The sequence below is a fragment of the Dendropsophus ebraccatus genome, chromosome 3 (assembly GCF_027789765.1).
Source record: "Dendropsophus ebraccatus isolate aDenEbr1 chromosome 3, aDenEbr1.pat, whole genome shotgun sequence".
NCBI lineage: Eukaryota > Metazoa > Chordata > Amphibia > Anura > Hylidae > Dendropsophus > Dendropsophus ebraccatus.
The window spans coordinates 196,698,789-196,726,661 of NC_091456.1; the positions used below are offsets into that span (position 1 = coordinate 196,698,789).

General features: G+C 44.1%; 1 protein-coding gene across 1 annotated transcript in view; it reads left to right on the top strand.

Annotated features, from left to right (window-relative positions):
• Positions 1–26,715, top strand: part of LOC138786670 (uncharacterized) — a 29,982-nt gene extending 3,267 nt beyond the window's left edge. Inside the window, 10 exon segments of the mRNA XM_069963647.1 lie at positions 1,720–1,934; positions 2,033–2,085; positions 2,731–2,800; positions 10,622–10,685; positions 11,995–12,173; positions 14,322–15,113; positions 15,523–16,793; positions 17,106–17,526; positions 18,905–19,637; positions 23,893–26,715. Coding sequence (XP_069819748.1) covers positions 1,720–1,934; positions 2,033–2,085; positions 2,731–2,800; positions 10,622–10,685; positions 11,995–12,173; positions 14,322–15,113; positions 15,523–16,793; positions 17,106–17,526; positions 18,905–19,637; positions 23,893–25,682 — 5,588 coding nt within the window. The 3' untranslated portion in view covers positions 25,683–26,715.
• The last annotated feature ends 1,158 nt before the right edge of the window (positions 26,716–27,873 follow it).

The following is a 27,873-nucleotide window of genomic DNA, read 5'->3' on the forward strand; positions in this document are numbered from 1 at the left end:
TATCCTCCTTGGGTACCGTGATATCAGTTTTCACAAGTCTGTCTCGTAAATTATTTGTTCTGCGGTAAGATAGTAATGGTGGAGTTTGGAAGTCCTGTATATTTTTGGAACTTTCCTTGATTATATGCCAATGTTTTTGAATGATTCGGCCTATTTGGGGGGATAAGTGTGTATACGTAGTGACAAAGGGTATCCTGTTCAGATCTTTTCTGTCTGTAAGTAGTGTTTGTCTGTCAAGTTGTTTAACCCTGTCCTTACTCTGTTCCACAAGTGCTGTCGGATAACCCCTCTCTCTAAAGTCACTGGACATTCTTTCTAAAGCACTATTAACATCCATTTCAGGATCCGTGATCCTTTTGGCCCTGATCATCTGACTGTAGGGCAAAGATCTAATCATCCGTCGAGGATGACAGCTGTCAAACCTCAACATATTATTACAGTCTGTGTCTTTGTGATAGATTTTACTAATTAGTCTGTCCCCAATCAAGGTCACTTCTACGTCCAGATAATGAATTTTAAAAAAATGAGTGGGAAGCTGTAAATTTAATGGTTTCATCCACACTGTTAAGGTATGTTAGGAATTCCTGAAATTGTGTGACGTCCCCAGTCCATAGGAGGAACACGTCGTCGATGAAACGCCACCACCCCATGACATGCTGGAAGTGGTGGGTCCCATAGACGACGCGCTCCTCCAACTCTGCCACAACTGTGTTGGCATAGGTGGGTGCCACGTTAGCACCCATCGCCACGCCCCTGCATTGCATGAATAACTTTCCTTCAAAGGAAAAATAGTTGTTACTCAATACCAAGTCCAAAAGTTGCAATAAGAATTCATTTTCCTGTGGAAGCAACTGTAATTGTGATAACATGTTCATCATAGCTTGCATACCTCTACTATTTTCAATGGACGTATACAAACTTCATATGTCCAACGTGACTAGCAAGGTATTATGTGGAATAGTGAGTGTCTTAATGATGTTGAGGAAATGTGTTGAATCCCTTAAAAAGATATATATATGTATAGGGTTATGATGATGTGACAGATGACACAGGTCCTGAGTGGGAGGCAGCGGCTTCCTCTGCATAGTTAGTGGCCATGCATACACAGTACAGGAGCAGGGAGGCCGGGGAGGATCTGGAGTCCCTGCTGCTCTATGTACAGTGTATTAGTGCAGCCGCCACAGGATGGACGGACAGGAGAAGAGAATCCTGTCTATCACCAGACTCTCACTGGGGGGAGGACGGGACGCAGCCATGCTGAGTGGGATCAGTTCTGCATCTCTTTGTTTCCCACTGAGATCACAGGGACAATCCACAGCCACGTGAGAGGAAGACATAGAAGGGATAGAAATATACTTACCGGCCCCCGAGGACATCAGCAGCCCGGCCACCGCTCACAGGACAGAGGGTGGTGGTCGGTAAATGTTCCCATAATGTAATCACACGTTGGCAGACTTGTTTCTTTTTGCATTACCTGACGAAAAAAAGTTTATGAGATGAGAGTCCCCCTTTACTGCAGGATTGGGGGGAGAATAAGGTCTCATAATATTGGAAGAAATGAAGGGGGGAGGATTATTACACCACTCAACAAAAGAAAAAAAAGCTTTCTTCTGCTACTGGTCAAAAACTATCCATCCTATACTAAATGGAGTGTGCGGATTTCCAATCCGGAGTCAGAATTGTTGTAAAACATCAGGAAATGTTGCTATGTGTCAGTAGGCCTAAGTGAACGAAGCACTAAGGAAGCATTGGGTAATTGTGAACTGAACGAGTTTTACTCCAACAATTACCTGATCAACATTAAAGTTCTCGCAGTAATGAAAGTAGGAAAATGTGATGGAATAACAGCGTCTCATAAAGTCTTGTTTTTAGTTTATAAGTCTTACTGGAGCGAGGCCGAGTACTGGTTAAAGTGCTCCACCATCTGCTTTTGTGTTTGTGAACGGTCATATTTTCCCAATGCAAAAAACAGCAGTAGTTTCTCCCGTCATGTTGGGATTCCAGCGGCCTTAATATCTGTTCTCCATCGTAGAAACATCTACGATGTTTCTACAAGCTCCTGGGACGAAGGAATATATTAGAAAAGTAATTAACAAAGAGTTTAATCCCCTCCTACAGGAAGTATATATGGAGCCCGCCTCCCAACCTCCACAGTCTAATACACAAGAAAAACACAGAACTCAAGGAGGGAGACCTATGATGCCAATGGAAAACAAATTAACTTAATTTTAGCTTTCCTTACGTCCATTGGCATTACAACATATGGGGAATTAGCAAGTATTGTCTCCATTGGGAGGGCTATTCTGCACAGCAACATTTAGAAGGGACCTAGCAACAGCCGTCCTAGCACACTGTAATGTCAGGAGGGGTAGAGGGTGAGTGCAGCCCTGGAAATAACCCCCGAAATAACCAGGAGAACACGCCAGGAACAAAATCACAAAACACAAAATCGACACAAAGTCAGATATCAAGCCAAGGTCAGAAAGTCCAGGAGAAGAACGTCAAAAATCAAATCACAGAGACACAGGAAAATCCAAGGTACAGGCAGAGGTCAGTAGAACAACAGGTATCAGCAGGTAGATAAATGCTAGTGAGGCTTTGAAACCAATTCACAGGCAACTCCCATAAGCAGCTGAAGCCTTATATAGAGCTTCTCAGGGAGACCAGATCAAGGAGATCTGGAAGACGGGGACCGGATTTGACTAACCCGGCGCCTCAATCTCCTGACAGCATGTGGATAAATGGACCGGCGTCCCCCTATGCCGGCTACCCTCGCAACCTGGTGAAGCCACGGGCGAAGGCAAGTTTGTTACACAGACAGAATGGAGTCCAGTCTATAATGTTTAACAAACGTAGACAGGGACGACCAGGTAGCGGACTGACAAATCCTCTCCGAAGTACGTTCAGTCCAACTAGTAGCAGTGGTCCTTGTAGAATGTGCCCATGTAAATTCAGAAGAATATAAGTATAATGGAGAATGGGAGGTTGAGTGGGGTGGTCGGGTGGCTGCGTCCCTACTGTGCTCGGGGGCCGGGGGGGGTTCCCAGAACTGCTTAATGTGATGATAAGTGGAGCGCCATGAGGACGGCAGTGAGAGGGCCGTATATCAAGGCACTCGATTGGTAATTAAAAGAGAAGTTATTGTACGGATGGGATGTTGGAAGTGGGAGGAGACCGACCGTCTGGAAGTGGCTGCTGTCCATTATATATGGGCAATGGGGGCTTTTGGACTGGTGGGGCCAGTTGCTCATGGGACTGGGTCCGTGGGCGGCTGGGATGACTGAAATATGGCTTGATCTTCCTGGTGAAGCCCTTGATAGGGGTAGAACTGGTGGAAGAAGAAAGCTAGAAGTGTGGATGAGGTCAACTTGTTGAAATGGTAACTGTGCAAAGATGAACTTTTCTTTATTTATGTATTTATTTATGTAAAACTGTTGCATTGGGTGGGTATGGGTATGGGTCCGGGCCCTGGCCCCAGCCGTCCCGGCTCTCCGCTGCTCGGCGCTGGGGGGGGGGCGCGGTCGATCGGCTACCTGGAGGTATGAATGAAATATAAGTATTAGTGTAGAATATAGAGGGTGGAGGGTAGGATATAGACGAAAGGAGGAGGAGATAAAGTAAAAGAGCGGCGCCCTGCAGGTTTAACCTAACAGGAAAAAAGTGATATTTTGAGTGAAAATCAGAAGGCGAAAGTTCAGCAGAAGTGTAACAGAGACCTATAGCATCGGAGATCCATCTAAAAATTGATGGTTTGGAGGCCTTCTTCCCTTTGTTCTTCCCACAAAAAAAAACAAAACAGAAGATTCTCTTCTTTACGAAAGGCTCTCACTCTGTCCAAATATATTCTAATAGTTCTGGAAAATCCAATAAGGAAAGATTTACTTAATCTTGACCTGGATCTGAAGGAGCAAAAACTAGAAGCACCACAGGCTAATTTATGTTTTTGAATGAAGCTACTATGGGAAGAAATCCAGGAAGAAACCTGGGGATGACTTTATCTTCAGAAAATACAACATAAGGGGGGCTGACCCAAGAGCTTGATGCTCCCCCACCCTCATGGCAGAGCTAATGGCCAACAGTAGCGCAGATTTAGACGTTAAAAACGTAAAGTTCGTCTCTTCTAAGGGTTCGGAGGGAGGAAGACAAACGCTTAAGGACAAAAGACAGGTCCCAGGTGTCTAAAGGCTTGATGAGTCTTGGTCTTAATCGTGTTACAGCTTTGACAAGATTCTTAACCTCTACTATCTGTAGAATTGAATTAAGACAAGCCAAGATAGCCACAATCTGGACTTTAATTGAATTAGGCGCAAGACCCTTATCAAAGCCTTCTTGGAGGAACACCAGAAGCTGAGGAGTTGAAGCTTTCATAAAGTCAATTTGTTTAGCGACACACCAATTCCAAGATCTATTAGTTGCATCACTTAAGGCATGAGAAAGCGTGTGGGCACCCCTTCAGAGAACTCTTCTGAGTTTAATGAGACCCCCTCAGCCTCCAAGCCGTCCGATTAAGGCTGGATAGATCCTGAGACAGATGGCTTCCCTGCGATATCAGATACGGGCATACTAGAAGCTTCCAGAATTCCCCCTTGCTCATATTCATGAGAAGGGTGAACCAGGATCTCTTGGGTCAAAATGGAGTTATGATTATCATAGATGTTCAGTCCTGCCTGATCTTCATGACCCTTGGATTTATCGATATAGGGGGAAATATGTATGCCAGATAGAACGTCCATGGAATAGTCATCGCATCTACCACTTTCGAGTTGTCAGATGTGTAGAAAAAAAAAAAATTCTCAGTTTGCCATTGCTTGCTGTAGCCTTGAAGTCTATCCGAGGAAGGCGCCATCTGCGAGTTAGCTGAATTAATATTCTCTCTGAAAGAGACCATTCCCCCGAAACCGTCAAACCTTGACTCAAACGATCTGCAAGCGTGTTGTGGATGCCTCTGATGTGAATGGCAGATAGTCTGGTTATACTGGGTTCTGCCCATCTGAAGATGCTCTATACTTCCCTGAGAAGTAAAGGTGATCTGGTACCTCCTTGCTTGTTGACATAAGCCACACAAGCCATATTGTCTGTCCTGATTCTTGCTCTCAGCTCTCTTACATTGGAGGGAAGAGCTGTTTCCTGACTGGTCCATGTCTCCGATTTTGTCCTATACTCTAGATGAGCACCCCAACCTATTCCCAAAGCAACTGTGGTGATGGTGACCCATTAAAGTTCGGCTGTAGATACTCCGTGCTTTACTTGTCTCCACCAGGTTAGGGACCATCTTGTTTGTGTGGACAGGACATGAAGTGTTTTCATGTCTTCTACTCTGCGACTCCACACTGTTAAGACTTCTCTCTGGAGGTACCGCATGTGCTATAGTGCCCATGGAATGGCGTCTTCAGAAGAAAGGAGCCCCAGGAATCTCAACAGAACTCGAACAGACACCTGCCGAGGAGAAATGAGAAACTTGGCCCCTATCTGAATTTGAGTCAGCCTGGGTGGCGAGAGAAACTGTTTCATCTGGACAGAGTCTGTGATGAAATCCAAATATGTCTTCATTGTAGCAGGAGCTAGATCTGACTTTTCTTGGTTAACTAGCCACCCTCATTGCTGCAGGATGTCCAGGACATAATTTATCTGAGTGATCAGAGTCTGAGCTATAATCAACCAGTCGTCTTCGTAAGGGATGATCTTTATCCGCTGTAACCTGAAGAGAACCATCACCATTTGTGAACTGGCTCTACATAAATCTCCACAGCGCCGGAGATTTGGGGACATTTATAAGTCCGACGTAAAAAACATCCGACTTAATAAATGTCCCCCATAGGGTGCTGAGGTTATACCAAAGGGAAGGACCTTGAACTAAAGGTGTCCCACTCTTCCCTGGATCTGGATGGCGATTCTCAGGTATTCTCTGTGTGATGGCATAATAGGAATGTGGAGGTACGCATCCTGTAGATCCAGAGATGCCATAAAATCTCCTTCCCGGAGGATAGCTTTTACGGACCTTATGTTCTCCATATGAAATTTTTTTTTCATCATGAATCTGTTGAGATGTCGCAGATCTATAATAAGCCTCCACTTTCCTGACGGCTTCGGCATGAGAAAAACAGGAGAGTAAACCCCCTGACCCTGAGTTCTGCTTTAGGAACGTCTTCCATAGCTTCTATTGATAGAAGATGGAGGATCTCTTCTTCTAAGACTGGATGTTTTTCTGGACCTAGACTGTGAGATTTGAAAAATCTTGGGGGAGGAAGAGGCCACAAAGAAAGAGCGTAGCCATTGCCGATAATGCTTAAAGTGACACTGTCACCTCCTTTATGCATTCTGACATCTCTACACAGGTGCAATGGGTAAATTTAGCAGTTTTCATACCTTATTTTATATCATACGTCATGGTGCTTGTTCAAGTAAAAAGTGATCTTTTATCAACTGCAGATTGCGTTAAGATGCTGGGGCCTCGCGGCATTAGCGCTACTTAGCCCTGCCCACAACAGCACTGTTGGCCCCGCCCCCTCACTGTCTACTGGAACAGGCTGGCCGAAAGGTCTAGGCACCACCCCCTCTAGGTCGGCCCTCCAATGGGCGTCAAGGGGGCAAGGCCAACGGAGGCGTTGTGGGTGGGGCTAATGCCGCAGGGCCAGCCCCCTTATCACAATCTGCAGTTGATAAAAGATCACTTTTTACTTGAACAAGTAGCATGATGTATGATATAAAATAAGGTATGAAAACCCCTAAATTTACCCTTTACACCTGTGTAGAAATGTCAGAATGCACAAAGGGGGCGACAGTGTCACTTTAATTATTATTCTTTCCCAAGCTAGAAGAAACAACATAAGACACGCCCACTGGAATACTTCTGGAGTCAGAAATCTGGCTGTTTGGTGGAGTCCTTGGACTGCTGTTTTCCAGCTAGTCTTCTGTTAAAGTTTCTTCCTCTGGTCTGGTAACGTCTTTTTCCTCTTTGAGGCGATCTACCTCTACGAAGGGAGCCACGAAATCTAGATGCTAAAGGCAACGACTTTCCATTCTTATCAGACAGGTCCTCCATTAATGTATCTAGTTCTGTGCCAAACAGTCTGCTAGGCTGAAATTCCAAATTACATTATTGGAACTTTGAGGTGGCATCACTATCCCAAGGTGTTAGCCATAGGGCACAACGCTCAGCAGGTGACAAGGCTATAGTTTTAGCCGCCAGCCTAGATTCCTGTGAGGCAGCATCACAAAGGAAATCTATTGCCATGTTTACTTTTTTCAATGAACGAAGGATCTTGTCCCTGTTCACCCCTGATTCAAGGTCCTCCTGGACCCTATCCAGCCATCTCCTGAGGCTCCTAGCGACCGCTCCTTGGGTAGACGCTGCGGTGTAAGATCTTTTAAAGGCCACCTTTAATTCTCCTATCCATAGGTTCTTTAAGGTTTTCGGCTTGGACAGCCTTACAAAGTTTGTTTATGATGTTCATGGGAAAGTACCATTTCTTTTTCATCCTCGGAAGAAGAGGAAGATCCCACCTAATCGATAACTTTAAATTCTGACCCCTAGGGTAGAAGAAAATTAAATAACTAGCTAAGGAAAGAAACTCCCAACTGAACAAAAGGAGAAACTATACTCACAGGCTGAGAAAGAGAAGGAGAAAGACCGCGTTTAGTCGCCTTCTTCTGGCAGCAATGACGACACTCCCTATTAGCAAGAGATTTTCTAACAAAATCTTTCACCCAAATAATGACGTCATTGACATCAGGTTCTTCATTACTTTTAGGGCGACAAAGTACACCGAACTGCAATACACATAGTATACACATAGTATACAAACATATGGCATTATTTTGATGAAAGTGCTGAAGACAGTTTGTCTTTTGCAAACTGTGCTGTGTGAAGATCAGCAGGGAAGCTACCACTAACAGGCTGACCACCACCAGCACGCACAGGCACATGTCAGCGAAGCACCCAAATAGGTGGGATGAAGGCTGTGCTTCTCAGTGAGTGATAATTATAAGGTCGGTCACCACTAGGATCTTACCCACAATTATAAGAAGCACAGAGGGAGGGGGTGTCTTCTGCCGAAGAAATTGCCGAAGACAAACAATTTTTCTTCTGCAAACTGTGCCCTGCAAAGATCAGCAGGGAAGCCACCACTATCAGGCTGATCATGACCAGCATACAGATGTCAGGTAACTGGTGTGTAGTCACCGGCTTCTTCTCTACTACAGATGTCAGGTAACTGGTCTGTAGTCACTGGCCTCTTCTCTACTACAGATGTCAGGTAACTGGTGTGTAGTCACCGGCCTCTTCTCTACTACAGATGTCAGGTAACTGGTCTGCAGTCACCGGCTTCTTCTCTACTACAGATGTCAGGTTACTAGTCTGTAGTCACCGGCCTCTCCTCTACTACAGATGTCAGGTAACTGGTCTGTACTCACCGGCCTCTTCTCTACTACAGATGTCAGGTAACTGGTCTGTAGTCACCGGCCTCTTCTCTACTACAGATGTCAGGTAACTGGTGTGGTGACACCGGCATCTTTTCTACTACAGATGTCAGGTAACTGGTCTGTAGTCACCAGCCTCTTCTTACTACAGATGTCAGGTAACTGGTCTGTAGTCACCGGCATCTTTTCTACTACAGATGTCAGGTAACTGGTCTGTAGTCACCAGCCTCTTCTTACTACAGATGTCAGGTAACTGGTCTGTAGTCACCGGACTCTTCTGTACTACAGATGTCAGGTAACTGGTCTGTAGTCACCGGCCTCTTCGCTACTACATATGTCAGGTAACTGGTGTGTAGTCACCGGCCTCTTCTCTACTATAGATGTCAGGTAGGTGTGTAGTCACCGGCCTCTTCTCTACTACACATCAGGTAACTGGTCTGTAGTCACCGGCCTCTTCTCTACTATAGATGTCAGGTAGGTGTGTAGTCACCGGCCTCTTCTCTACTACACATCAGGTAACTGGTCTGTAGTCACCGGCCTCTTCTCCACTACAGATGTCAGGTAACTGGTCTGTAGTCACCGGACTCTTCTCTACTACAGATGTCAGGTAACTGGTCTGTAGTCACCGGCCTCTTCGCTACTACATATGTCAGGTAACTGGTGTGTAGTCACTGGCCTCTTCTCTACTATAGATGTCAGGTAGGTGTGTAGTCACCGGCCTCTTCTCTACTATACATCAGGTAACTGGTCTGTAGTCACCGGCCTCTTTTCTACTACCTCTAGACTCACTGTAAACTGGTTATCTGTTGGGGTGGTCTTAAAGAGAGTAGTCTTTATGATTAATGTGTGGGGGGGCTGAAAATCTGTTACACTGCGGCATCTACCAACCTACTGGGAGAACAAACACAAACACAGCCCTGCTATTTAGTCCTGCACACAATAAGCAGCAGCCCTTGATCATTTGACTCCTCCTCCTCCTCCTCCATGTGACTGATCACATGACTGTGACATCATGGCAGGTCCTGGAAGCACAGGGGAAGCACACGGCTGCTGTACAGATCTGCAGCTCGAGGTACAGTATATATATATATGTGTGTAGGGGCAGCAGGACCATTAACCCCTTCAGGACTGGGCGGTATTAGGTATGAGGTGTTGTTGTTCCTTGTGTCATTGCTGATCCCAGGAGGCCGATCTGTGCTGTTTCCTCTTCTCTCCTCTCATCTGGATGACGTCATGTTGGGGGAGATGAGAATCTTTCCTCACATTTTCTTCTCTCTTTCATGGGACATCATGTGACTGTTCACTGTGCCTGATCAATAAAGGTATATTATACTGGAGACCCCGATATATTACATTGTCTCCTCCTCTTCCCTCCAGGATCCTCTGCTGATATCTTCTATATAAGAGACCGACCCATCAACCATGGAGAGAGACAGAGACAAGATGGCCGACAGGATAATAACCCTCACCCTACACGTACTCTTCCTGCTTACTGGGGAGGTGAGGGATTCTGGGAGTGATGTCATCATGACATCATTCTTATCTATGGAATAACAGATGGATAGGACTGGGGAGGTGAGGGATTCTGGGAGTGATGTCATCATGACATCATTCTTATCTATGGAATAACAGATGGATAGGACTGGAGAGGTGAGGGATTCTGGGAGTGATGTCATCATGACATCATTCTTATCTATGGAATAACAGATGGATAGGACTGGAGAGGTGAGGGATTCTGGGAGTGATGTCATCATGACATCATTCTTATCTATGGAATAACAGATGGATAGGACTGGAGAGGTGAGGGATTCTGGGAGTGATGTCATCATGACATCATTCTTATCTATGGAATAACAGATGGATAGGACTGGAGAGGTGAGGGATTCTGGGAGTGATGTCATCATGACATCATTCTTATCTATGGAATAACAGATGGATAGGACTGGAGAGGTGAGGGATTCTGGGAGTGATGTCATCATGACATCATTCTTATCCATGGAATAACAGATGGATAGGACTGGAGAGGTGAGGGATTCTGGGAGTGATCCAATATATACAATGAATGTGAAGGAAAAAGTGATTGGCTCACCACGCAGCTGCAAACTTCGGGTAATGAAACCCACTGCACTACAATTATATGGAGCAATATACTCACAGAGTCGATATGACTTCAGAATTCTTTAAAATTTTCTTCTATGAATAGATGCAGCATACACAAAAGAGTTACATGCTCACAGCTGATGTGACTCTCAAACCCGGACGCCCAAGTACGTCCTCCTCGTGGACGTTTCGGAGGATGCAGACTCCTCCTTCCTCATGCGCGAGGACGTAAGGAAGAGGGCGGGATTATAACGAATCAACATTTAACCCTGTAAGTATCACTAGTCAGTAGTATAACATATAATATCACACAATGCTACAAATTCATTATAATACGCATGATAATTGGGTGAAACTGAGGGTAATAACTATACGTGCTAGATGTTTACAGAAATGCACTAAAACTGCACACTTCATTGAGTCCGTTAGGACTCAATGTTTCTAATTTGGAAATCCAATACGTCTCACAATGGAGTAACCGCTTGCGGTTCTCCTCTCTGTCTGCACACAGCTCAACCTGCTCCACAATTTGCCATCGTAAATCACAGATAATATGTCGATTTTCAGAAAAGTGTCTCGCAACGGTCGTCTCACCGAACGTTCTCTGCTCCTCCTTTACTTCACTATCATGTTTAATGCCAAATCTACGTATAGCTGTCTTATGTTCGTTGAGACAAATTTTTATCGGGCGACTCGTCTGCCCGACGTACCCTAGTCCACAAGGACACTTAAGAAGATACACCACGTTCTTGTCATTACAAGTAAAAAAGCCCTTCACTGGATATTTGGTCCCTTTCCTAGGATGGCTAATATACTCTCCTTTTATGATAGCGCTACAATGTTGGCAAGATAGGCAACTGAATGTGCCTTTACGTCTGCTGGCTAAAAATGTCTGTTTAGAAATCTTTTTCTTGGCTATATGCCCTCTGATCAATTTGTTACCCACTGATTTATTTTTTCTATAGCAGAAGATCGGGTTCTCTCTAAAGATATTACTATACTTCGGGTCACTTTTTAATAAGCCCCAATGCTTCGAAACACATTTCCTGATAATATCAGCATGTCGATCGTAAGTGGTACAAAATACCAATTTTTCTTTTTTATCTGTTCTAACACGTTTTTTTCTTAAATCGTCTCTCTGTAACCTTCCCACCTCTTTTTCTGTTCTTTCCACCTCCTTCTTATTATAACCCCTCTCTTCAAACTTCGCCGTAATCTTCTCAGCATTTTTCTTATACTCCTTCTCAGTACTGGCTATACGCCTCGCTCTTATAAACTGCGATTTCGGTAAGCTTTTGAAGACATGGGGGGCATGTTGACTCTCTCGATGTAACAAATTATTACGATCGGTGGGTTTAGAGAACATCGTTGTCTCAAACCCCGTCTCCTGTTTTATGATCTCTACATCCAAGAAATGGATATTATTCCTGCTATATTCCAATGTGAATTTTATGGATTCGTGACATTTATTCAAAGTCTCTACGAATGCCAACAAGGAAGTCTCGTCCGACGTCCAGAGCAGGCACACGTCATCCACGTACCTCAGCCACGTGGACGACGTGGGCATGACCGGGACGACAAACCTCTCCTCAAAGGCATGCATAAAGATATTCGCCAAGCTTGGGGCTACCGACGACCCCATAGAAACGCCATGGGTCTGTAGAAAAAAGTCATCATCAAATCTAAAATAATTTCTACTTAGGACGAGTTCTAACAATCCCATAAGAAAGTTAATCATGTTATTACTCAATTTGGTATTTTTATTTAATTGTTCTCTGACACATGCCATACCCTCATCTTGCGGGATGTTGGTATATAAACTCTGCACATCAAGTGTGCAGAGATAAGTAACATCTTTACTATTTGTTTGCTCCATCACATTGAGAAAATGGCATGTATCCAGAAGACACCGGTCTAATTTCTTCACAATTTCCTGCAAAAAGGAATCCACATATACTGACAAGGACTGCAGCAGCGACCCGGAGCCAGAAACAATAGGCCGCCCGGGTGGGCTGCTGCAGTCCTTGTGTATTTTAGGCAGGAGATACAGAATAGGGACACGGGGGGTCTCAACATATAAAGCATCAGCTGTTTTTTTGCTGAATGACGCCGCTTATCACACCTTCATTAATGAAGGAATCTACCTCTATCTTAAACCGCATCGTGGGATCACCAGGTAATCTCCGATACGTTTTTTCATCAGCCAACTGCCGTAAGGCTTCAGTGACATAGGAGGTGCGATTCTGGACCACAATCGCACCCCCCTTGTCCGCCTTCTTGATAACTATAGAGGCGTCATTCTGCAAAATGTTCAAAGCATCAACTTCATTTTTGGTCAAATTAGCATATTTGGTAATCGCATGATCCCATAAAACATGGGCATCCTGGGCATCCTGCGTAGTTGTCTACAAAATTTGTAAAAATCGACCTGAAAGTCAAATTCAGTAATGTCCTTTGTGGGGACAAACCCCAAACCCTTATTTAACACCTTGATCTCACAATCACTCAGTGTCCGATCTGATAAGTTCACAACCAGATTTTTTTCTTTAGAAAAACACATAGTGTTTATTTTTTCTTTTTTTCTTTTACACTGCGTTTTTCTTTTCCTTTTCCTGTAGTACTCTTTAGAACTATTGTCCCTTCTGATGGTGTTACTCCCTCTGAATCCTCTGTCGTCTCCTCCCCTGAGGTTGTCTTCTCTAAAAAACGAATCGCTCTTTTCTTTGGTTTATATCTACTCCTAGATTCAGCAGATGTCTCTGATGAGTAGTCGGTAGACTCTCCCGATTTATCGCCTCTCAGTTGTCTGTCCCGTCTTATTTGTCTACGTTCATCAGCCCACGTATACACGCGATTAAGTAAATAATCGCGTGTATCGCGCTCAAATTTGGATACTTTTCCTTGTAAGATCACACTGCGCAATTTGTCAATGGACACATTCAAATCGTCATGTATTTTCTCACGTTCTTCTACAGTTTTGGACTGTTTAATTTTTTCTTCAACGTCTCTAATTTCCTCTTTAGATTTTTTAATAGCAACTTGCAACCGCTGTACGGTGAGGAACATTAAGTCCAGTGAGTGATGGTTGTTAAGAGCATACCATTTCTGATGATACTCTACGTCATCATGCAATAGAATAGGAAATAATTTACAACGCAACCCCCTTGGGATTCGTTGAACTTTAAGGTATTCAGTAAGTGTGGAGGCGTGCAACACAGGACTTAATTCTTTTTTCTTTAGGTTTTCCAATGATTTCACAAAATCAGTTTTGCATTTATCCTTAGGCTAGGTTCACACTGCGTTTTCAGCATCCGTTTAACGGATCCGTTTTTTTTTAACGTCCAGAAAAATAGGGTCAGCAACGTTTTTTGGTCCATTTTGGTCCGCCAAAAAAAACGGATCCGTTTTTTTTATAATGGAAGTCAATGGAAAAACGGATGCACACAAATGAATCCGTTTTTTGCAATCCGTTTTTCATGCGTTTTTTTCAAAAAACGGATGCGTTAAACGGATGCTGAAAACGCAGTGTGAACCTAGCCTTAGCTGAAGCTAGTGTTAATCCTGCAGATGTTGCCTGGCTGAGGATGTTAGCACGATCACTCTCCGAGAATGAGAACACATCAGCTTTGCTATCTGTGAGCTATCTGCTTGTCCGGACTGGTGGAGTTCGGAAGTGTGGAGGGTGCTCATGAGCATTGTAGTGCGTGCTATTTTTGTTGAATTGTCTGATTTCCACCTGCTCTTTAAAAACGCACTGGGACTATTGTTCAATGTGAACTATGTCTTTTGATGAAATCTCTAAGCTCACAGATAGCAAAGCTGATGTGTTCTCATTCTCGGAGAGTGATCGTGCTAACATCCTCAGCCAGGCAACATCTGCAGGATTAACACTAGCTTCAGCTAAGGATAAATGCAAAACTGATTTTGTGAAATCATTGGAAAACCTAAAGAAAAAAGAATTAAGTCCTGTGTTGCACGCCTCCACACTTACTGAATACCTTAAAGTTCAACGAATCCCAAGGGGGTTGCGTTGTAAATTATTTCCTATTCTATTGCATGATGACGTAGAGTATCATCAGAAATGGTATGCTCTTAACAACCAACACTCACTGGACTTAATGTTCCTCACCGTACAGCGGTTGCAAGTTGCTATTGAAAAATCTAAAGAGGAAATTAGAGACGTTGAAGAAAAAATTAAACATTCCAAAACTGTAGAAGAACGTGAGAAAATACATGACGATTTGAATGTGTCCATTGACAAATTGCGCAGTGTGATCTTACAAGGAAAAGTATCCAAATTTGAGCGCGATACACGCGATTATTTACTTAATTGCGTGTATACGTGGGCTGATGAACGTAGACAAATAAGACGGGACAGACAACTGAGAGGCGATAAATCGGGAGAGTCTACCGACTACTCATCAGAGACATCTGCTGAATCTAGGAGTAGATATAAACCAAAGAAAAGAGCTATTCGTTTTTTAGAGAAGACAACCTCAGGGGAGGAGACGACAGAGGATTCAGAGGGAGTAACACCATCAGAAGGGACAATAGTTCTAAAGAGTACTACAGGAAAAGGAAAAGAAAAACGCAGTGTAAAAGAAAAAAAGAAAAAATAAACACTATGGGGGAGATTTATCAAAGGGTGTAAATTTTAGACTGGTGCAAACTACCCACAGCAACCAATCACAGCTCAGCTTTAGGCAGTGCTGAAAGGAAAGCTGAGCTGTGATTGGTTGCAGTGGGCAGTTTGCACCAGTCTAAATTTTACACCCCTTGATAAATCTCCCCCTATGTGTTTTTCTAAAGAAAAAAATCTGGTTGTGAACTTATCAGATCGGACACTGAGTGATTGTGAGATCAAGGTGTTAAATAAGGGTTTGACAACTACGCTTGAAAATTCATTTTTTTGATGTAAAGAGGTCTGAGAAAGGTTACACTTCTCCCTTAGATATAATACCTAATGCCTTGTATCAAAGAAGTTCTTTTGATCCTAATGTACAGAACGATTCTCTAAAGATGTTTGAACGTATGGTATTGCAGGATGCCCATGTTTTATGGGATCATGCGATTACCAAATATGCTAATTTGACCAAAAATGAAGTTGATGCTTTGAACATTTTGCAGAATGACGCCTCTATAGTTATCAAGAAGGCGGACAAGGGGGGTGCGATTGTGGTCCAGAATCGCACCTCCTATGTCACTGAAGCCCTACGCCAGTTGGCTGATGAAAAAACGTATCGGAGATTACCTGGTGATCCCACGATGCGGTTTAAGATAGAGGTAGATTCCTTCATTAATGAAGGTGTGATAAGCGGCGTCATTCAGCAAAAAACAGCTGATGCTTTATATGTTGAGACCCCCCGTGTCCCTATTCTGTATCTCCTGCCTAAAATATACAAGGACTGCAGCAGCCCACCCGGGCGGCCTATTGTTTCTGGCTCCGGGTCGCAGTCCTTGTCAGTATATGTGGATCCCTTTTTGCAGGAAATTGTGAAGAAATTAGACCGGTGTCTTCTGGATACATGCCATTTTCTCAATGTGATGGAGCAAACAAATAGTAAAGATGTTACTTATCTCTGCACACTTGATGTGCAGAGTTTATATACCAACATTCCGCAAGATGAGGGTATGGCATGTGTCAGAGAACAATTAAATAAAAATACCAAATTGAGTAATAACATGATTAACTTTCTTATGGGATTGTTAGAACTCGTCCTAAGTAGGAATTATTTTAGATTTGATGATGACTTTTTTCTACAGACCCATGGCGTTTCTATGGGGTCGTCGGTAGCCCCAAGCTTGGCGAATATCTTTATGTATGCCTTTGAGGAGAGGTTTGTCGTCCCGGTCATGCCCACGTCGTCCACGTGGCTGAGGTACGTGGATGACGTGTGCCTGCTCTGGACGTCGGACGAGACTTCCTTGTTGGCATTCGTAGAGACTTTGAATAAATGTCACGAATCCATAAAATTCACATTGGAATATAGCAGGAATAATATCCATTTCTTGGATGTAGAGATCATAAAACAGGAGACGGGGTTTGAGACAACGATGTTCTCTAAACCCACCGATCGTAATAATTTGTTACATCGAGAGAGTCAACATGCCCCCCATGTCTTCAAAAGCTTACCGAAATCGCAGTTTATAAGAGCGAGGCGTATAGCCAGTACTGAGAAGGAGTATAAGAAAAATGCTGAGAAGATTAAGGCGAAGTTTGAAGAGAGGGGTTATAATAAGAAGGAGGTGGAAAGAACAGAAAAAGAGGTGGGAAGGTTACAGAGAGACGATTTAAGAAAAAAACGTGTTAGAACAGATAAAAAAGAAAAATTGGTATTTTGTACCACTTACGATCGACATGCTGATATTATCAGGAAATGTGTTTCGAAGCATTGGGGCTTATTAAAAAGTGACCCGAAGTATAGTAATATCTTTAGAGAGAACCCGATCTTCTGCTATAGAAAAAATAAATCAGTGGGTAACAAATTGATCAGAGGGCATATAGCCAAGAAAAAGATTTCTAAACAGACATTTTTAGCCAACAGACGTAAAGGCACATTCAGTTGCCTATCTTGCCAACATTGTAGCGCTATCATAAAAGGAGAGTATATTAGCCATCCTAGGAAAGGGACCAAATATCCAGTGAAGGGCTTTTTTACTTGTAATGACAAGAACGTGGTGTATCTTCTTAAGTGTCCTTGTGGACTTGGGTACGTCGGGCAGACGAGTCGCCCGATAAAAATTCGTCTCAACGAACATAAGACAGCTATACGTAGATTTGGCATTAAACATGATAGTGGAGTAAAGGAGGAGCAGAGAACGTTCGGTGAGACGACCGTTGCGAGACACTTTTCTGAAAATCAACATAATATCTGTGATTTACGAAGGCAAATTGTGGAGCAGGTTGAGCTGTGTGCAGACAGAGAGGAGAACCGCAAGCGGTTACTCCAGTGTGAGACGTATTGGATTTCCAAATTAGAAACATTGAGTCCTAACGGACTCAATGAAGTGTGCAGTTTTAGTGCATTTCTGTAAACATCTAGCACGTATAGTTATTACCTTCAGTTTCACCCAATTATCATGCGTATTATAATGAATTTGTAGCATTGTGTGATATTATATGTTATACTACTGACTAGTGATACTTACAGGGTTAAATGTTGATTCGTTATAATCCCGCCCTCTTCCTTATGTCCTCGCGCATGAGGAAGGAGGAGTCTGCATCCTCCGAAACGTCCACGAGGAGGACGTACTTGGGCGTCCGGGTTTCAGAGTCACATCAGCTGTGAGCATGTAACTCTTTTGTGTATGCTGCATCTATTCATAGAAGAAAATTAAAAAGAATTCTGAAGTCATATCGACTCTGTGAGTTTATTGCTCCATATAATTGGAGTGCAGTGGGTTTCATTACCCGAAGTTTGCAGCTGCAGGGTGAGCCAATCACTTTTTCCTTCACATTCATTGTATATATTGGACTGCTTGTCCGGACTGGTGGAGTTCGGAAGTGTGGAGGGTGCTCATGAGCATTGTAGTGCGTGCTATTTTTGTTGAATTATTCTGGGAGTGATGTCATCATGACATCATTCTTATCTATGGAATAACAGATGGATAGGACTGGAGAGGTGAGGGATTCTGGGAGTGATGTCATCATGACATCATTCTTATCTATGGAATAACAGATGGATAGGACTGGAGAGGTGAGGGATTCTGGGAATGGATGGAGTGATAGTAATGTGTCTCTCCATACACAGGATTACACAGTAGTGAAGAAGTCCTCTAGTGGGCGCTGTGGGGCCCCTGGGGGTGAAGGATGGGGAAGAACCCTGAGCCCAATCCCGGGGCCCCTGATACATGAGGAAATGGAGGAAGAGAAGATCCTAGAAGTCACCAACAAGATGGTGGAGCTGCTGAGTGGAGAGGTGAGACTGTGGCTGCTGGGAATGCTGGGACATTATACAGTAACACCACTGGAGGGGTGGGGGGGATGACTGTGTGACCATTGTGTGTGTCAGGTTCCTATAAGGTGTCAGGACGTGGCGGTCTATTTCTCCATGGAGGAGTGGGAGTATGTAGAAGGACACAAGGATCAGTACAAGGATGTGATGCTGGAGGATCAGCAGCCCCTCCCATCAGCAGGTAATAGACAGGACTATATACACACCTCCTCTCTGTATTATCTGGATGGAAAGAATGAATTCAGTCTCTGTATGTGTTCCCTCCAGTCAGATCCAGTAAGAGAACAGCACCAGAGAGATGTCCCCGTCCTCTTCTCCCACAGGATCAGGATCAGGTAGATGGAGATGTTCCCTATGATCTGTACATCCCACCTGACTTCTCCTCCTGTCTGATGACTTTTACAATATTTCTCTCACATCTTATGAAACAGGGGGAAGATCTGGACTATACTGGTGCTACAGACATAATAGTTAAAGAAGAGACAGATGAAGGCAGTGATGAGCAGTATAAGGAGAACATCACTACAGGGAACGAGCTGAACTCAATTAATGCTATAGACATAAGGATAAAAGAAGAAGAGACAGATGTGAGCGGTGATGAGCAGTATATGGAGGACATTCTTATGGAGGAGAATCTGAACTATTCTTATGCTACAAACAAGGTAAAACAAGAGGAGGAAGAGACAGATGACAACAGTGATAAGCAGTATAAGGAGGACATCACTACAGGGAAAGATCTGAATCCAATTAATGCTACAGACATAAGAATAAAAGAAGAAGAAGAGACAGATGACAGAAGTGATGAGCAGTGTAAGGAGGACATCACTACAGGGAAAGATCTGAACCCAATTAATGCTGCGGACATAAGAATAAAAGAAGAGGAGGAGGAAGAAGAGACAGATGACAGCAGTGATGAGCAGTATAAGGAGGACATCACTACAGAGAGAGATCTGAACCCAATTAATGCTACAGACATAAGAATAAAAGAAGAGGAGGAAGAAGAAGAGACAGATGACAGCAGTGATGAGCAGTATAAGGAGGACATCACTACAGAGAGAGATCTGAACCCAATTAATGCTACAGACATAAGAATAAAAGAACAGGAGGAAGAAGAAGAGACAGATGACAGCAGTGATGAGCAGTATAAGGAGGACATCAGTACAGGTAAGTGTCCTGGTGGAATATTATAAGCTCTGTGTCCTGTCAGTCTTCTCTGCTGTATATCCCCCATACAGTGACACCATTATAGGAGATAACACACACTGTGCATCTATAATATGGACATGAAATACATCTATGTGGACGAGGCCGATATCTGCATCATCTCCTGTTACTACTGATGGGGGGGGAGGAGTATTTGCCCTATTTTGCGGCTATGATACTAATAACTCCTATTAGACTCCTATCCAGTTACCGTGTGACCCCCACAATGCTGGCATGTCCACCCATTAACCCCTTCATGTCACGGCTAATTTTAATTTTTGCACTTTCATTTTTTTCCCTCTTTTTTAAAGGGGGGGGGGGGGTACAGATTTGCTTTAAAAGGCCAAAGCGCCTTCTGACCCCTGTGAGGTCTTAACATCCGTTTCCTGTAAGTTTGGGCGCTATTTCTAAGCCAATAAACATGCAGGAGCCTCTTTGGTACATCCTGCGAACACGTGGGACCCATACATGTCGATAGCAGCGATTGGTTGGCCAGATCAGATGACCCTGCCATATAAAACGGGCAGCTGGCAGTGCTCACTTCAGGCGTGCTCTGTGACAGAGCTGCTGCTTCTCAGGGAGAGCGTCAGTGTAGGATTTAGCGTTCCAGTAGGCAGGAAATACTAGCAATACAAACATACAGCCTTTTTCAGGGCTTCAAAGCGTTTTTTAATAGTATTACTACAGACTGCTGGCTGGGACTTGCAGTGCTGCTACTACGATTTCACCAGCACACTGTGGTGACAAGCTGCTGGCAGAAAGTGGACATTAGGTGTTGCACACAGACCCCTAAGAAGTGCTCAGTGTACTCTTTTTTTGATTTTGGGGCTGGTGGTGCTGCTGTACTACATTGTATTGCTGGGATTTGTAGTACATCCTGCATAGACCTTCACTGCTCATTGGACGGGGGTGTCAGAGAGTGTGTATAGGTCCAGCCACTACCAGATTGTACCGCACAGCCCCCCAAATCTAGTGGGTACTTACTACTTTGTATTGCTGGGATTTGTAGTACACTAACCCTCAAGTGATGATCCCTTTGCATGAGACAATTGCCAGATCCTCAAGGATCAAAGTCAAATTCAAAATCAAAACAGTGGTGGGGGGAGAGGTGGTGAGTCACATTATGCAGGGAATGTTACCCCAACTGCTGCAGTCAAATTGAAAATCGAAAGGGTGGTGTGGGTAGAAGTGAGTAGTTACATTATGCAGGAAATGTTACCCCAACTGCTACAGTCAAATTGAAAATCGAAAGGGTGCTGGGGGTAGAAGGCTACTGGTTGGCTACTGCTGAGCCTTAACTGGCATCCATGTTGACTACTGGTGTGCCTGCCCTTGCCTCCTTGTTGCTGGGCCTTAACTGGCATCCATGTTGACTACTAGTGTGGCTGCCCTTGCCGCCTTGTTGGCTGTCCTCCCGGGGAAAGCAGCTCAACATGAAGATTCTTGTTATCTTTTCTCCTTCTCCTCCTCCTCCTCTTCCTTCAATTCTCAGTCAACAGCCAAGTCTTCTTCTGCCATGCAGTGTCTGGCCTAATTATTGGGAGGCTCAATTGCTTCCTCAATCACTTCCAATGGTTCTCTGTGTCCTCACTGCCATGCTCTGACGTCACACTACGTCTGCAGAGGAGCGGGACTGGTTGCCGGGGGCCCGCTGATCACGCCTCCGCCAACCAGCCAGCGGTTTTAATTTTTTTTGGTCTAGCCGTGGCCGGGGCCTCACCACCCGGGTGTACCCTTGATGGTGACTGACAGCTGGCCTAGCCAGTTAGCTGTCAGCACCCGGGTTCGTGTCCACTAAAGATCACAGCCCCTGGACTCACTCCAATTTTTGGGTGGGCTCACTTGCTTCCTCACTCACTTTTAATGGTTCTCTGTGTGCTCAATGCCATGCTGTGAATGGCCTAATTTTTGGGACGCTCACTTGCTTCCTCACTCACTTTTAATGGTTCTCTGTGTGCTCACTGCCATGCTAGGTCTGCTATAATTTTTTAAGGCTCACTGGCTACCGCTTCTACCTTGTTCACTCTGTCCTCACCGCCATGCTGTGTCAGGCTGAATTTTTGGGTGGTTCATGATATGCTACCTCTGTTTTAATGGTTCCCTGTGTTCTCACTGCCATGTTGTGTCAGGCTGAGTTTTTGGGTGGTCCATATGCCTACCTCTGTTTTAACCAGGCTGTTGCACAGAATTAGGCATAATGGTGCAATTAGGCAGCCTCAGAGGCATGCATACATGCTGCCCCAGCGGTTTCCTGTCCATTTCCGTCGTGTTTCCATCAATTTCTGAGGTTGACAGGTTCCCTTTAATGGGGTTCGTTACTTGAAACAAGCACTCGAGTATCAGGAGATATTCGTTTCGAGTAACGAGCACCAGAGCATTTTAGTACTCACTCATCACTAATGTTTGTGCATTTCCCCATGTGGTAAAACTGACGTTTTATCTATGTTCCCCAAGTCAGTACAATTCCATCGATTCCCAATTTGTATCATTTTTATTTAATTTTACTACTTTTAAAAAATGGAAACATTTGTAAAAAATTCCCATATATAAATTGCTGGATTCTGACCCCTATAAAGTTTTATTTTTCGGTCTATAGAGCCGTGTACGGGATTTTTTCACTCCATGATCTGTTGTTTTATCTGTATCACACTTTACTTTTTCATGACTTTTTATTCCGTCTTTCCTGGGATGTGATCAGTAATCAGCAGCTTTGCGCAGATCACCATGTGAGGAATGTGATCATTAATGATTCCTTGTGCCGCGATAACAAATATGGAATATTTGGAAGGGGGGGGGGGGATTATTGTGGAATGGATTTATTTATATTTAAAAAAACATTATTTTCTTCCTAAAAGTGCAAAAACGATAATTGTCTGTGACATAAAGGGGTAAATAGAGGAATATACAACTGTCCTTCCAAAAATTCCTCGAGAAAGTTATACTTTCTCTTTACAGTGTCAGTCTCCCTGTCTGACGGATCTACCACACACTGGGCTCCCTCTGATTGTTCCCCAATCTGGTCACCCCTCCGGCTGTGCCCTCCTCTCCCGTCACCCCTCAAGCTGTGCCCTCCTCTACCGTCACCCCTCCGGCTGTGCCCTCCCCTCCCGTCAGTTCTCCGGCTCTGCCCCCCTCTCTCATCATCCCTCCGGCTGTACCTCCCTTTCCTGTCACCCCTCCGGCTGTGCCTCCCTCTCTCATCACCCCTTCAAATGTGTCCCCCTCTTCCATCAGCCCTCTGGCTGTGCCCTCCTCTCCCGTCACCTCTCTGGCTGTGCCCTCCTCTCCCGTCACCTCTCTGGCTGTGCCCTCCTCTCCCTCCTCCTCTCCAGCTGTGCCTTCCTCTCCCGTCACCTCTACGGCTGTGCCCTCCTCTCCCTCCTCCTCTCCAGCTGTGCCCTCCTCTCCCATCACCTCTTCAGCTGTGCCCCCTCTTCTTTCTCCTCTCCGGCTATGCCCCCCTCTCCCGTCACCCCTCCGGCTGTGCCCCCCTCTCCTGTCACCTCTCCGGCTGTATCCTCCTCTCCCGTCACCTCTCCGGCTGTGCCCCCATATGATACTCTTCTTCTCACAGCTCACATCATACTCATGGGTTTCCTGTCACACCTGAGATTTCATATGGAGTACACTAACTTAGCTTTACCCTTCTCCTCTGTGAGACTGCTGGTGGTGCTGCTGCCTGACATCTAGGTGTGTGTGACAGTGTGTAACCCATCCTCTCTCTGCCAGTTACACTGATATCACATAAAACATCACAATAAACATATATTACATTATACAGCACTAATCCAATAATCAGGTTCCATCCTAGGCCCGGAATACAGGAATACTCTGCTATACTGCAATATCAACATAAGTGTTGTTGGTAGCGACAACGGGAGGGTTGTACCATGGAGGGGGACGGGAGGGTTGTACCATGGAGGGGGACGGGAGGGTTCCACGATGGAGGATGACGGGAGGGTTCCACGATGGAGGAGGACGGGAGGGTTCCACGATGGAGGAGGACGGGAGGGTTCCACGATGGAGGAGGACGGGAGGGTTCCACGATGGAGGAGGACGGGAGGGTTGTACCATGGAGGATGACGGGAGGGCTCCACGATGGAGGATGACAGGACAGTTCCATAATGTCATATTCTGGACAAGATGCTGCACTAGAGAACATTAATATATGAAACATTTCTAAGGTTATTACTATTATTCTCTTCTCTATTGTCAGGTGACTGTACCCGGAGATCAGAGGGAAATCTGATATATTCAGGTTATAAAGTACATGATCATACATATGGAAAATGTTCTGTTACCCCAGATTTACCCTCAGCCGTTCCCAGCAACGATCTGTCATCTGATCTGTATTCTGATTCATCGCAGATTATTAATCAAAATAAGGAGAAGCCATTTTCGTGTTCAAAATGTGGGAAAGGTTTTACTCGCAAATCAGATCTTGTTAGACATCAAACAATTCACACAGGTGAGAAGCCATTTTCATGTTCAGAATGTGGGAAAGGCTTTACTCGCAAATCAGATCTTTTTACACATAACAGAACTCACACAGGAGAAAAGCCATTTTCATGTTCAGAATGTGGAAAGTGTTTTGCTTACAAATCAGATTTCACTATACATGAAAGAACTCATGGAGAGAAGCCATTTTCTTGTTCAGAATGTGGAAAATGTTTTACTCAGAAAAAAGTTTTTGTTATACATCAAAGATATCACACAGGGGAGAGACCGTTTTCATGTTCAGAATGTAAGAAATGTTTTATTCAGAAATCAAATCTTTTAAAACATCAAAGAATTCACAAAAAGGAGAGGCCTTTTTCATGTCCAGAATGTGGAAAATGTTTTATTCAGAAATCAGATCTTGTTAAACATCAAACAACTCATACAGGAGAGAAGAAATTTTTGTGTTCAGAATGTGGAAAATGTTATGCTCGTAAATCAGGTCTTGCTAAACATCGAAAAACTCACACAGGAGATAAGGAATTTTCCTGTCTAGAATGTGGGAAATGTTTTACACATGAGTCAGGTTTTTTTAAACATTTAAGAATTCACACAGGGTTGAAGCCTTTTTCATGTTCAGAATGTGGGAAATGTTTTACTTATAAGTCAGATCTTGTTAACCATCAAAGAATTCATACAGGGGTAAAGCCTTTTTCATGTTCAGAATGTGGAAAATGTTATACTCATAGATCACAGGTTATTAAACATGAAAAAATTCACACAGGGGAGAAGCCGTTTTCATGTTCAGAATGTGATAAATGTTTTATTCTGAAATCATCTCTTGTTAACCATCAAAGAATTCACACAGGGGTAAAGCCTTTTTCATGTTCAGAATGTGGAAAATGTTTTACTGAGAGATCACAGCTTATTAAACATAAAAAAATTCACACAGGGGAGAAGCCGTTCTCATGTTTAGAATGTGGGAAATGTTTTACTTATAAGTCAGATCTTGTTAAACATCTAAGAATTCATACAGGGGAGAAACCATTTCCTTGTTCAGAATGTGGGAGATGTTTTACTGTCAAATCACAGCGCGATTCACATCAAAGAACTCACACAGGAGAGAAACCATATTCATGTGATAAATGTGGGAAATGTTTCACTGTCAAGGGACTTCTCACTGCACATCAAAGAACTCACACAGGAGAGAAACCATATTCATGTGATAAATGTGGGAAATGTTTCATGCGGAAAAATAAACTTATTGAACATCAAAACATTCACTCAGAGGAGAAACCACTTTTATGTTCAGAACGTGGGCAATGTTTTACTAAAAAATCATCTCATGATAAACATCAGAGAATTCACACAGAGAAAAAACCATTTTCATGTTCAGAATGTGGAAAATGTTTTACTCAGAAATCACATCTCCATAGACATCAAAGAACTCACACAGGAGAGAAGCCATTTTCTTGTGATAAATGTGGGAAATGTTTTGCACGTAACGATAAACTTCTAAAACATCAAAAGACTCACTCACGGGAGAAGCCAAGTCAGATCGCTGAATGATCAGTCACCCGTCTGTTCTCCAGAAAGCAGATAGAAGCCGGATACCACAGCTATGTATTCCCCATGTACAGAGGAGATTTGGCGGTAACACAGATATCATATACCGCAGCTCCAAACTTCTCACCAATTGGTAATAAAATGTTTCTTCTAAACCTTAGGCTCCTCTCCCTCCGGTGATAATATTCAGTCGCTGTGGCGGTGATAATATTTAGTCGCTGCGGCGGTGATAATATTTAGTCGCTGTGGCGGTAATAATATTTAGTGGCTGTGGCTGTGATAATATTTAGTCGCTGTGGCGGTGATAATATTTAGTCGCTGTGGCGGTGATAATATTTAGTGTCTGTGGCGGTGATAATATTTAGTCGCTGTGGCGGTGATAAGATTTAGTCGCTCTGGCGGTGATGATATTTAGTGGCAGTGGCGGTGATAATATTTAGTCGCTGTGATATCGGTCTCTTGCATGGTGTTAATTAGAGATGAGCGAATTTACAGTATAATAAGGGAACAATGTGATTAATTTTCTCTAGAATTCGCTCCTCCCCAGCTGCCTTATACAGTGTTACCTTGGTTTAAGGGCGCTTTGGTATAAGAGCTCACAGTTTCTCAAAATTGTGACTTGGTGTAAAAGCATTGCTTTGGTATAAGAGCTCCCTGTACTGGGTAGGAGGGGGAGTGGGGGTGGGGCATGGTCTGCATAGCGGGGTCTACAGCTCTGTACTCTGACCCAGGAAGTTTCCCTCACCTTCCATATCATAGCAGATCCACTTCAGGCTGGGGCTTACATCAGGGGACAGGACTGTGGAGGTAATCTCTCCATAGCTGTAACCCCTCTCTCCCCGGACAGAGAGTGCTGCATGTATGTGCCCACATCTGTCCTGCTCATTCCTTCCTGCTCCCTGCAGTCTCTGTCCGCCCTTGTGTTTCCCATCCTCTCCATTACTGTATAGTAACTTATAATATCACAGATTCTGCTGTTTCTGAATGTTTGTTTCATCTGTTTTACATGTTATTGAGGATAATAAATCCTTATTTTGGGGTGTGGAACCAATTGTCTGCATTTCTATGATTTCTTATGGGAAAATTTGTTTTGGTGTAAGAGTGGATTTGGATTACAAGCGCCGTCCTGGAACGAATTATGCTCCTAATCCAAGGCACCTCTGTAACTACATGCTGCTCCTCCTCGGCTGCCTTATAACTGACTGCCGCTCTGTGCCGCTCCTATATATATATATATATATATATATATATACACTCACCGGCCACTTTATTAGGTACACCATGCTAGTAACGGGTTGGACCCCCTTTTACCTTCAGAACTGCCTCAATTCTTGGTGACATAGATACAACAAGGTGCTGGAAGCTTCCTCAGAGATTTTGGTCCATATTGACATGATGACATCACACAGTTGCCGCAGATTTGGCGGCTGCACATCCATGATGCCAATCTCCCGTTCCACCACATCCCAAAGATGCTCTATTGGATTGAGATCTGGTGACTGTGGAGGCCATTGGAGTACAGTGACCTCATTGTCATGTTCAAGAAACCAGTCTGAGATGATTCTAGCTTTATGACATGGCGCATTATCCTGCTGAAAGTAGCCATCAGATGTTGGGTCCATTGTGGTCATAAAGGGATGGACATGGTCAGCAACAATACTCAGGTAGGCTGTGGCGTTGCAACCATGCTCAATTGGTACCAAGGGGCCCAAAGAGTGCCAAGAAAATATTCCCCCCACCATGACACCACCACCACCAGCCTGAACCGTTGATACAAGGCAGGATGGATCCATGCTTTCATGTTGTTGACGCCAAATTCTGACCCTACCATCAGAATGTCGCAGCAGAAATCGAGACTCATCAGACCAGGCAACGTTTTTCCAATCTTCTACTGTCCAATTTCGATGAGCTTGTGCAAATTGTAGCCTCAGTTTCCTGTTCTTAGCTTAGCGGAGTGGCACCCGGTGTGGTCTTCTGCTGCTGTAGCCCATCTGCCTCAAAGTTCGACATACTGTGCGTTCAGAGATGCTCTTCTGCCTACCTTGGTTGTAACGGTTGGCTATTTGAGTCACTGTTGCCTTTCTATCAGCTGGAACCAGTCTGCCCCCACACACTCCATGGTTGTGTTTTAGATAGAGAAGTGCAGGAGGTGTGGATTAAACCATTGTGGAGTCCGGGGAGAAAAGGACACAGC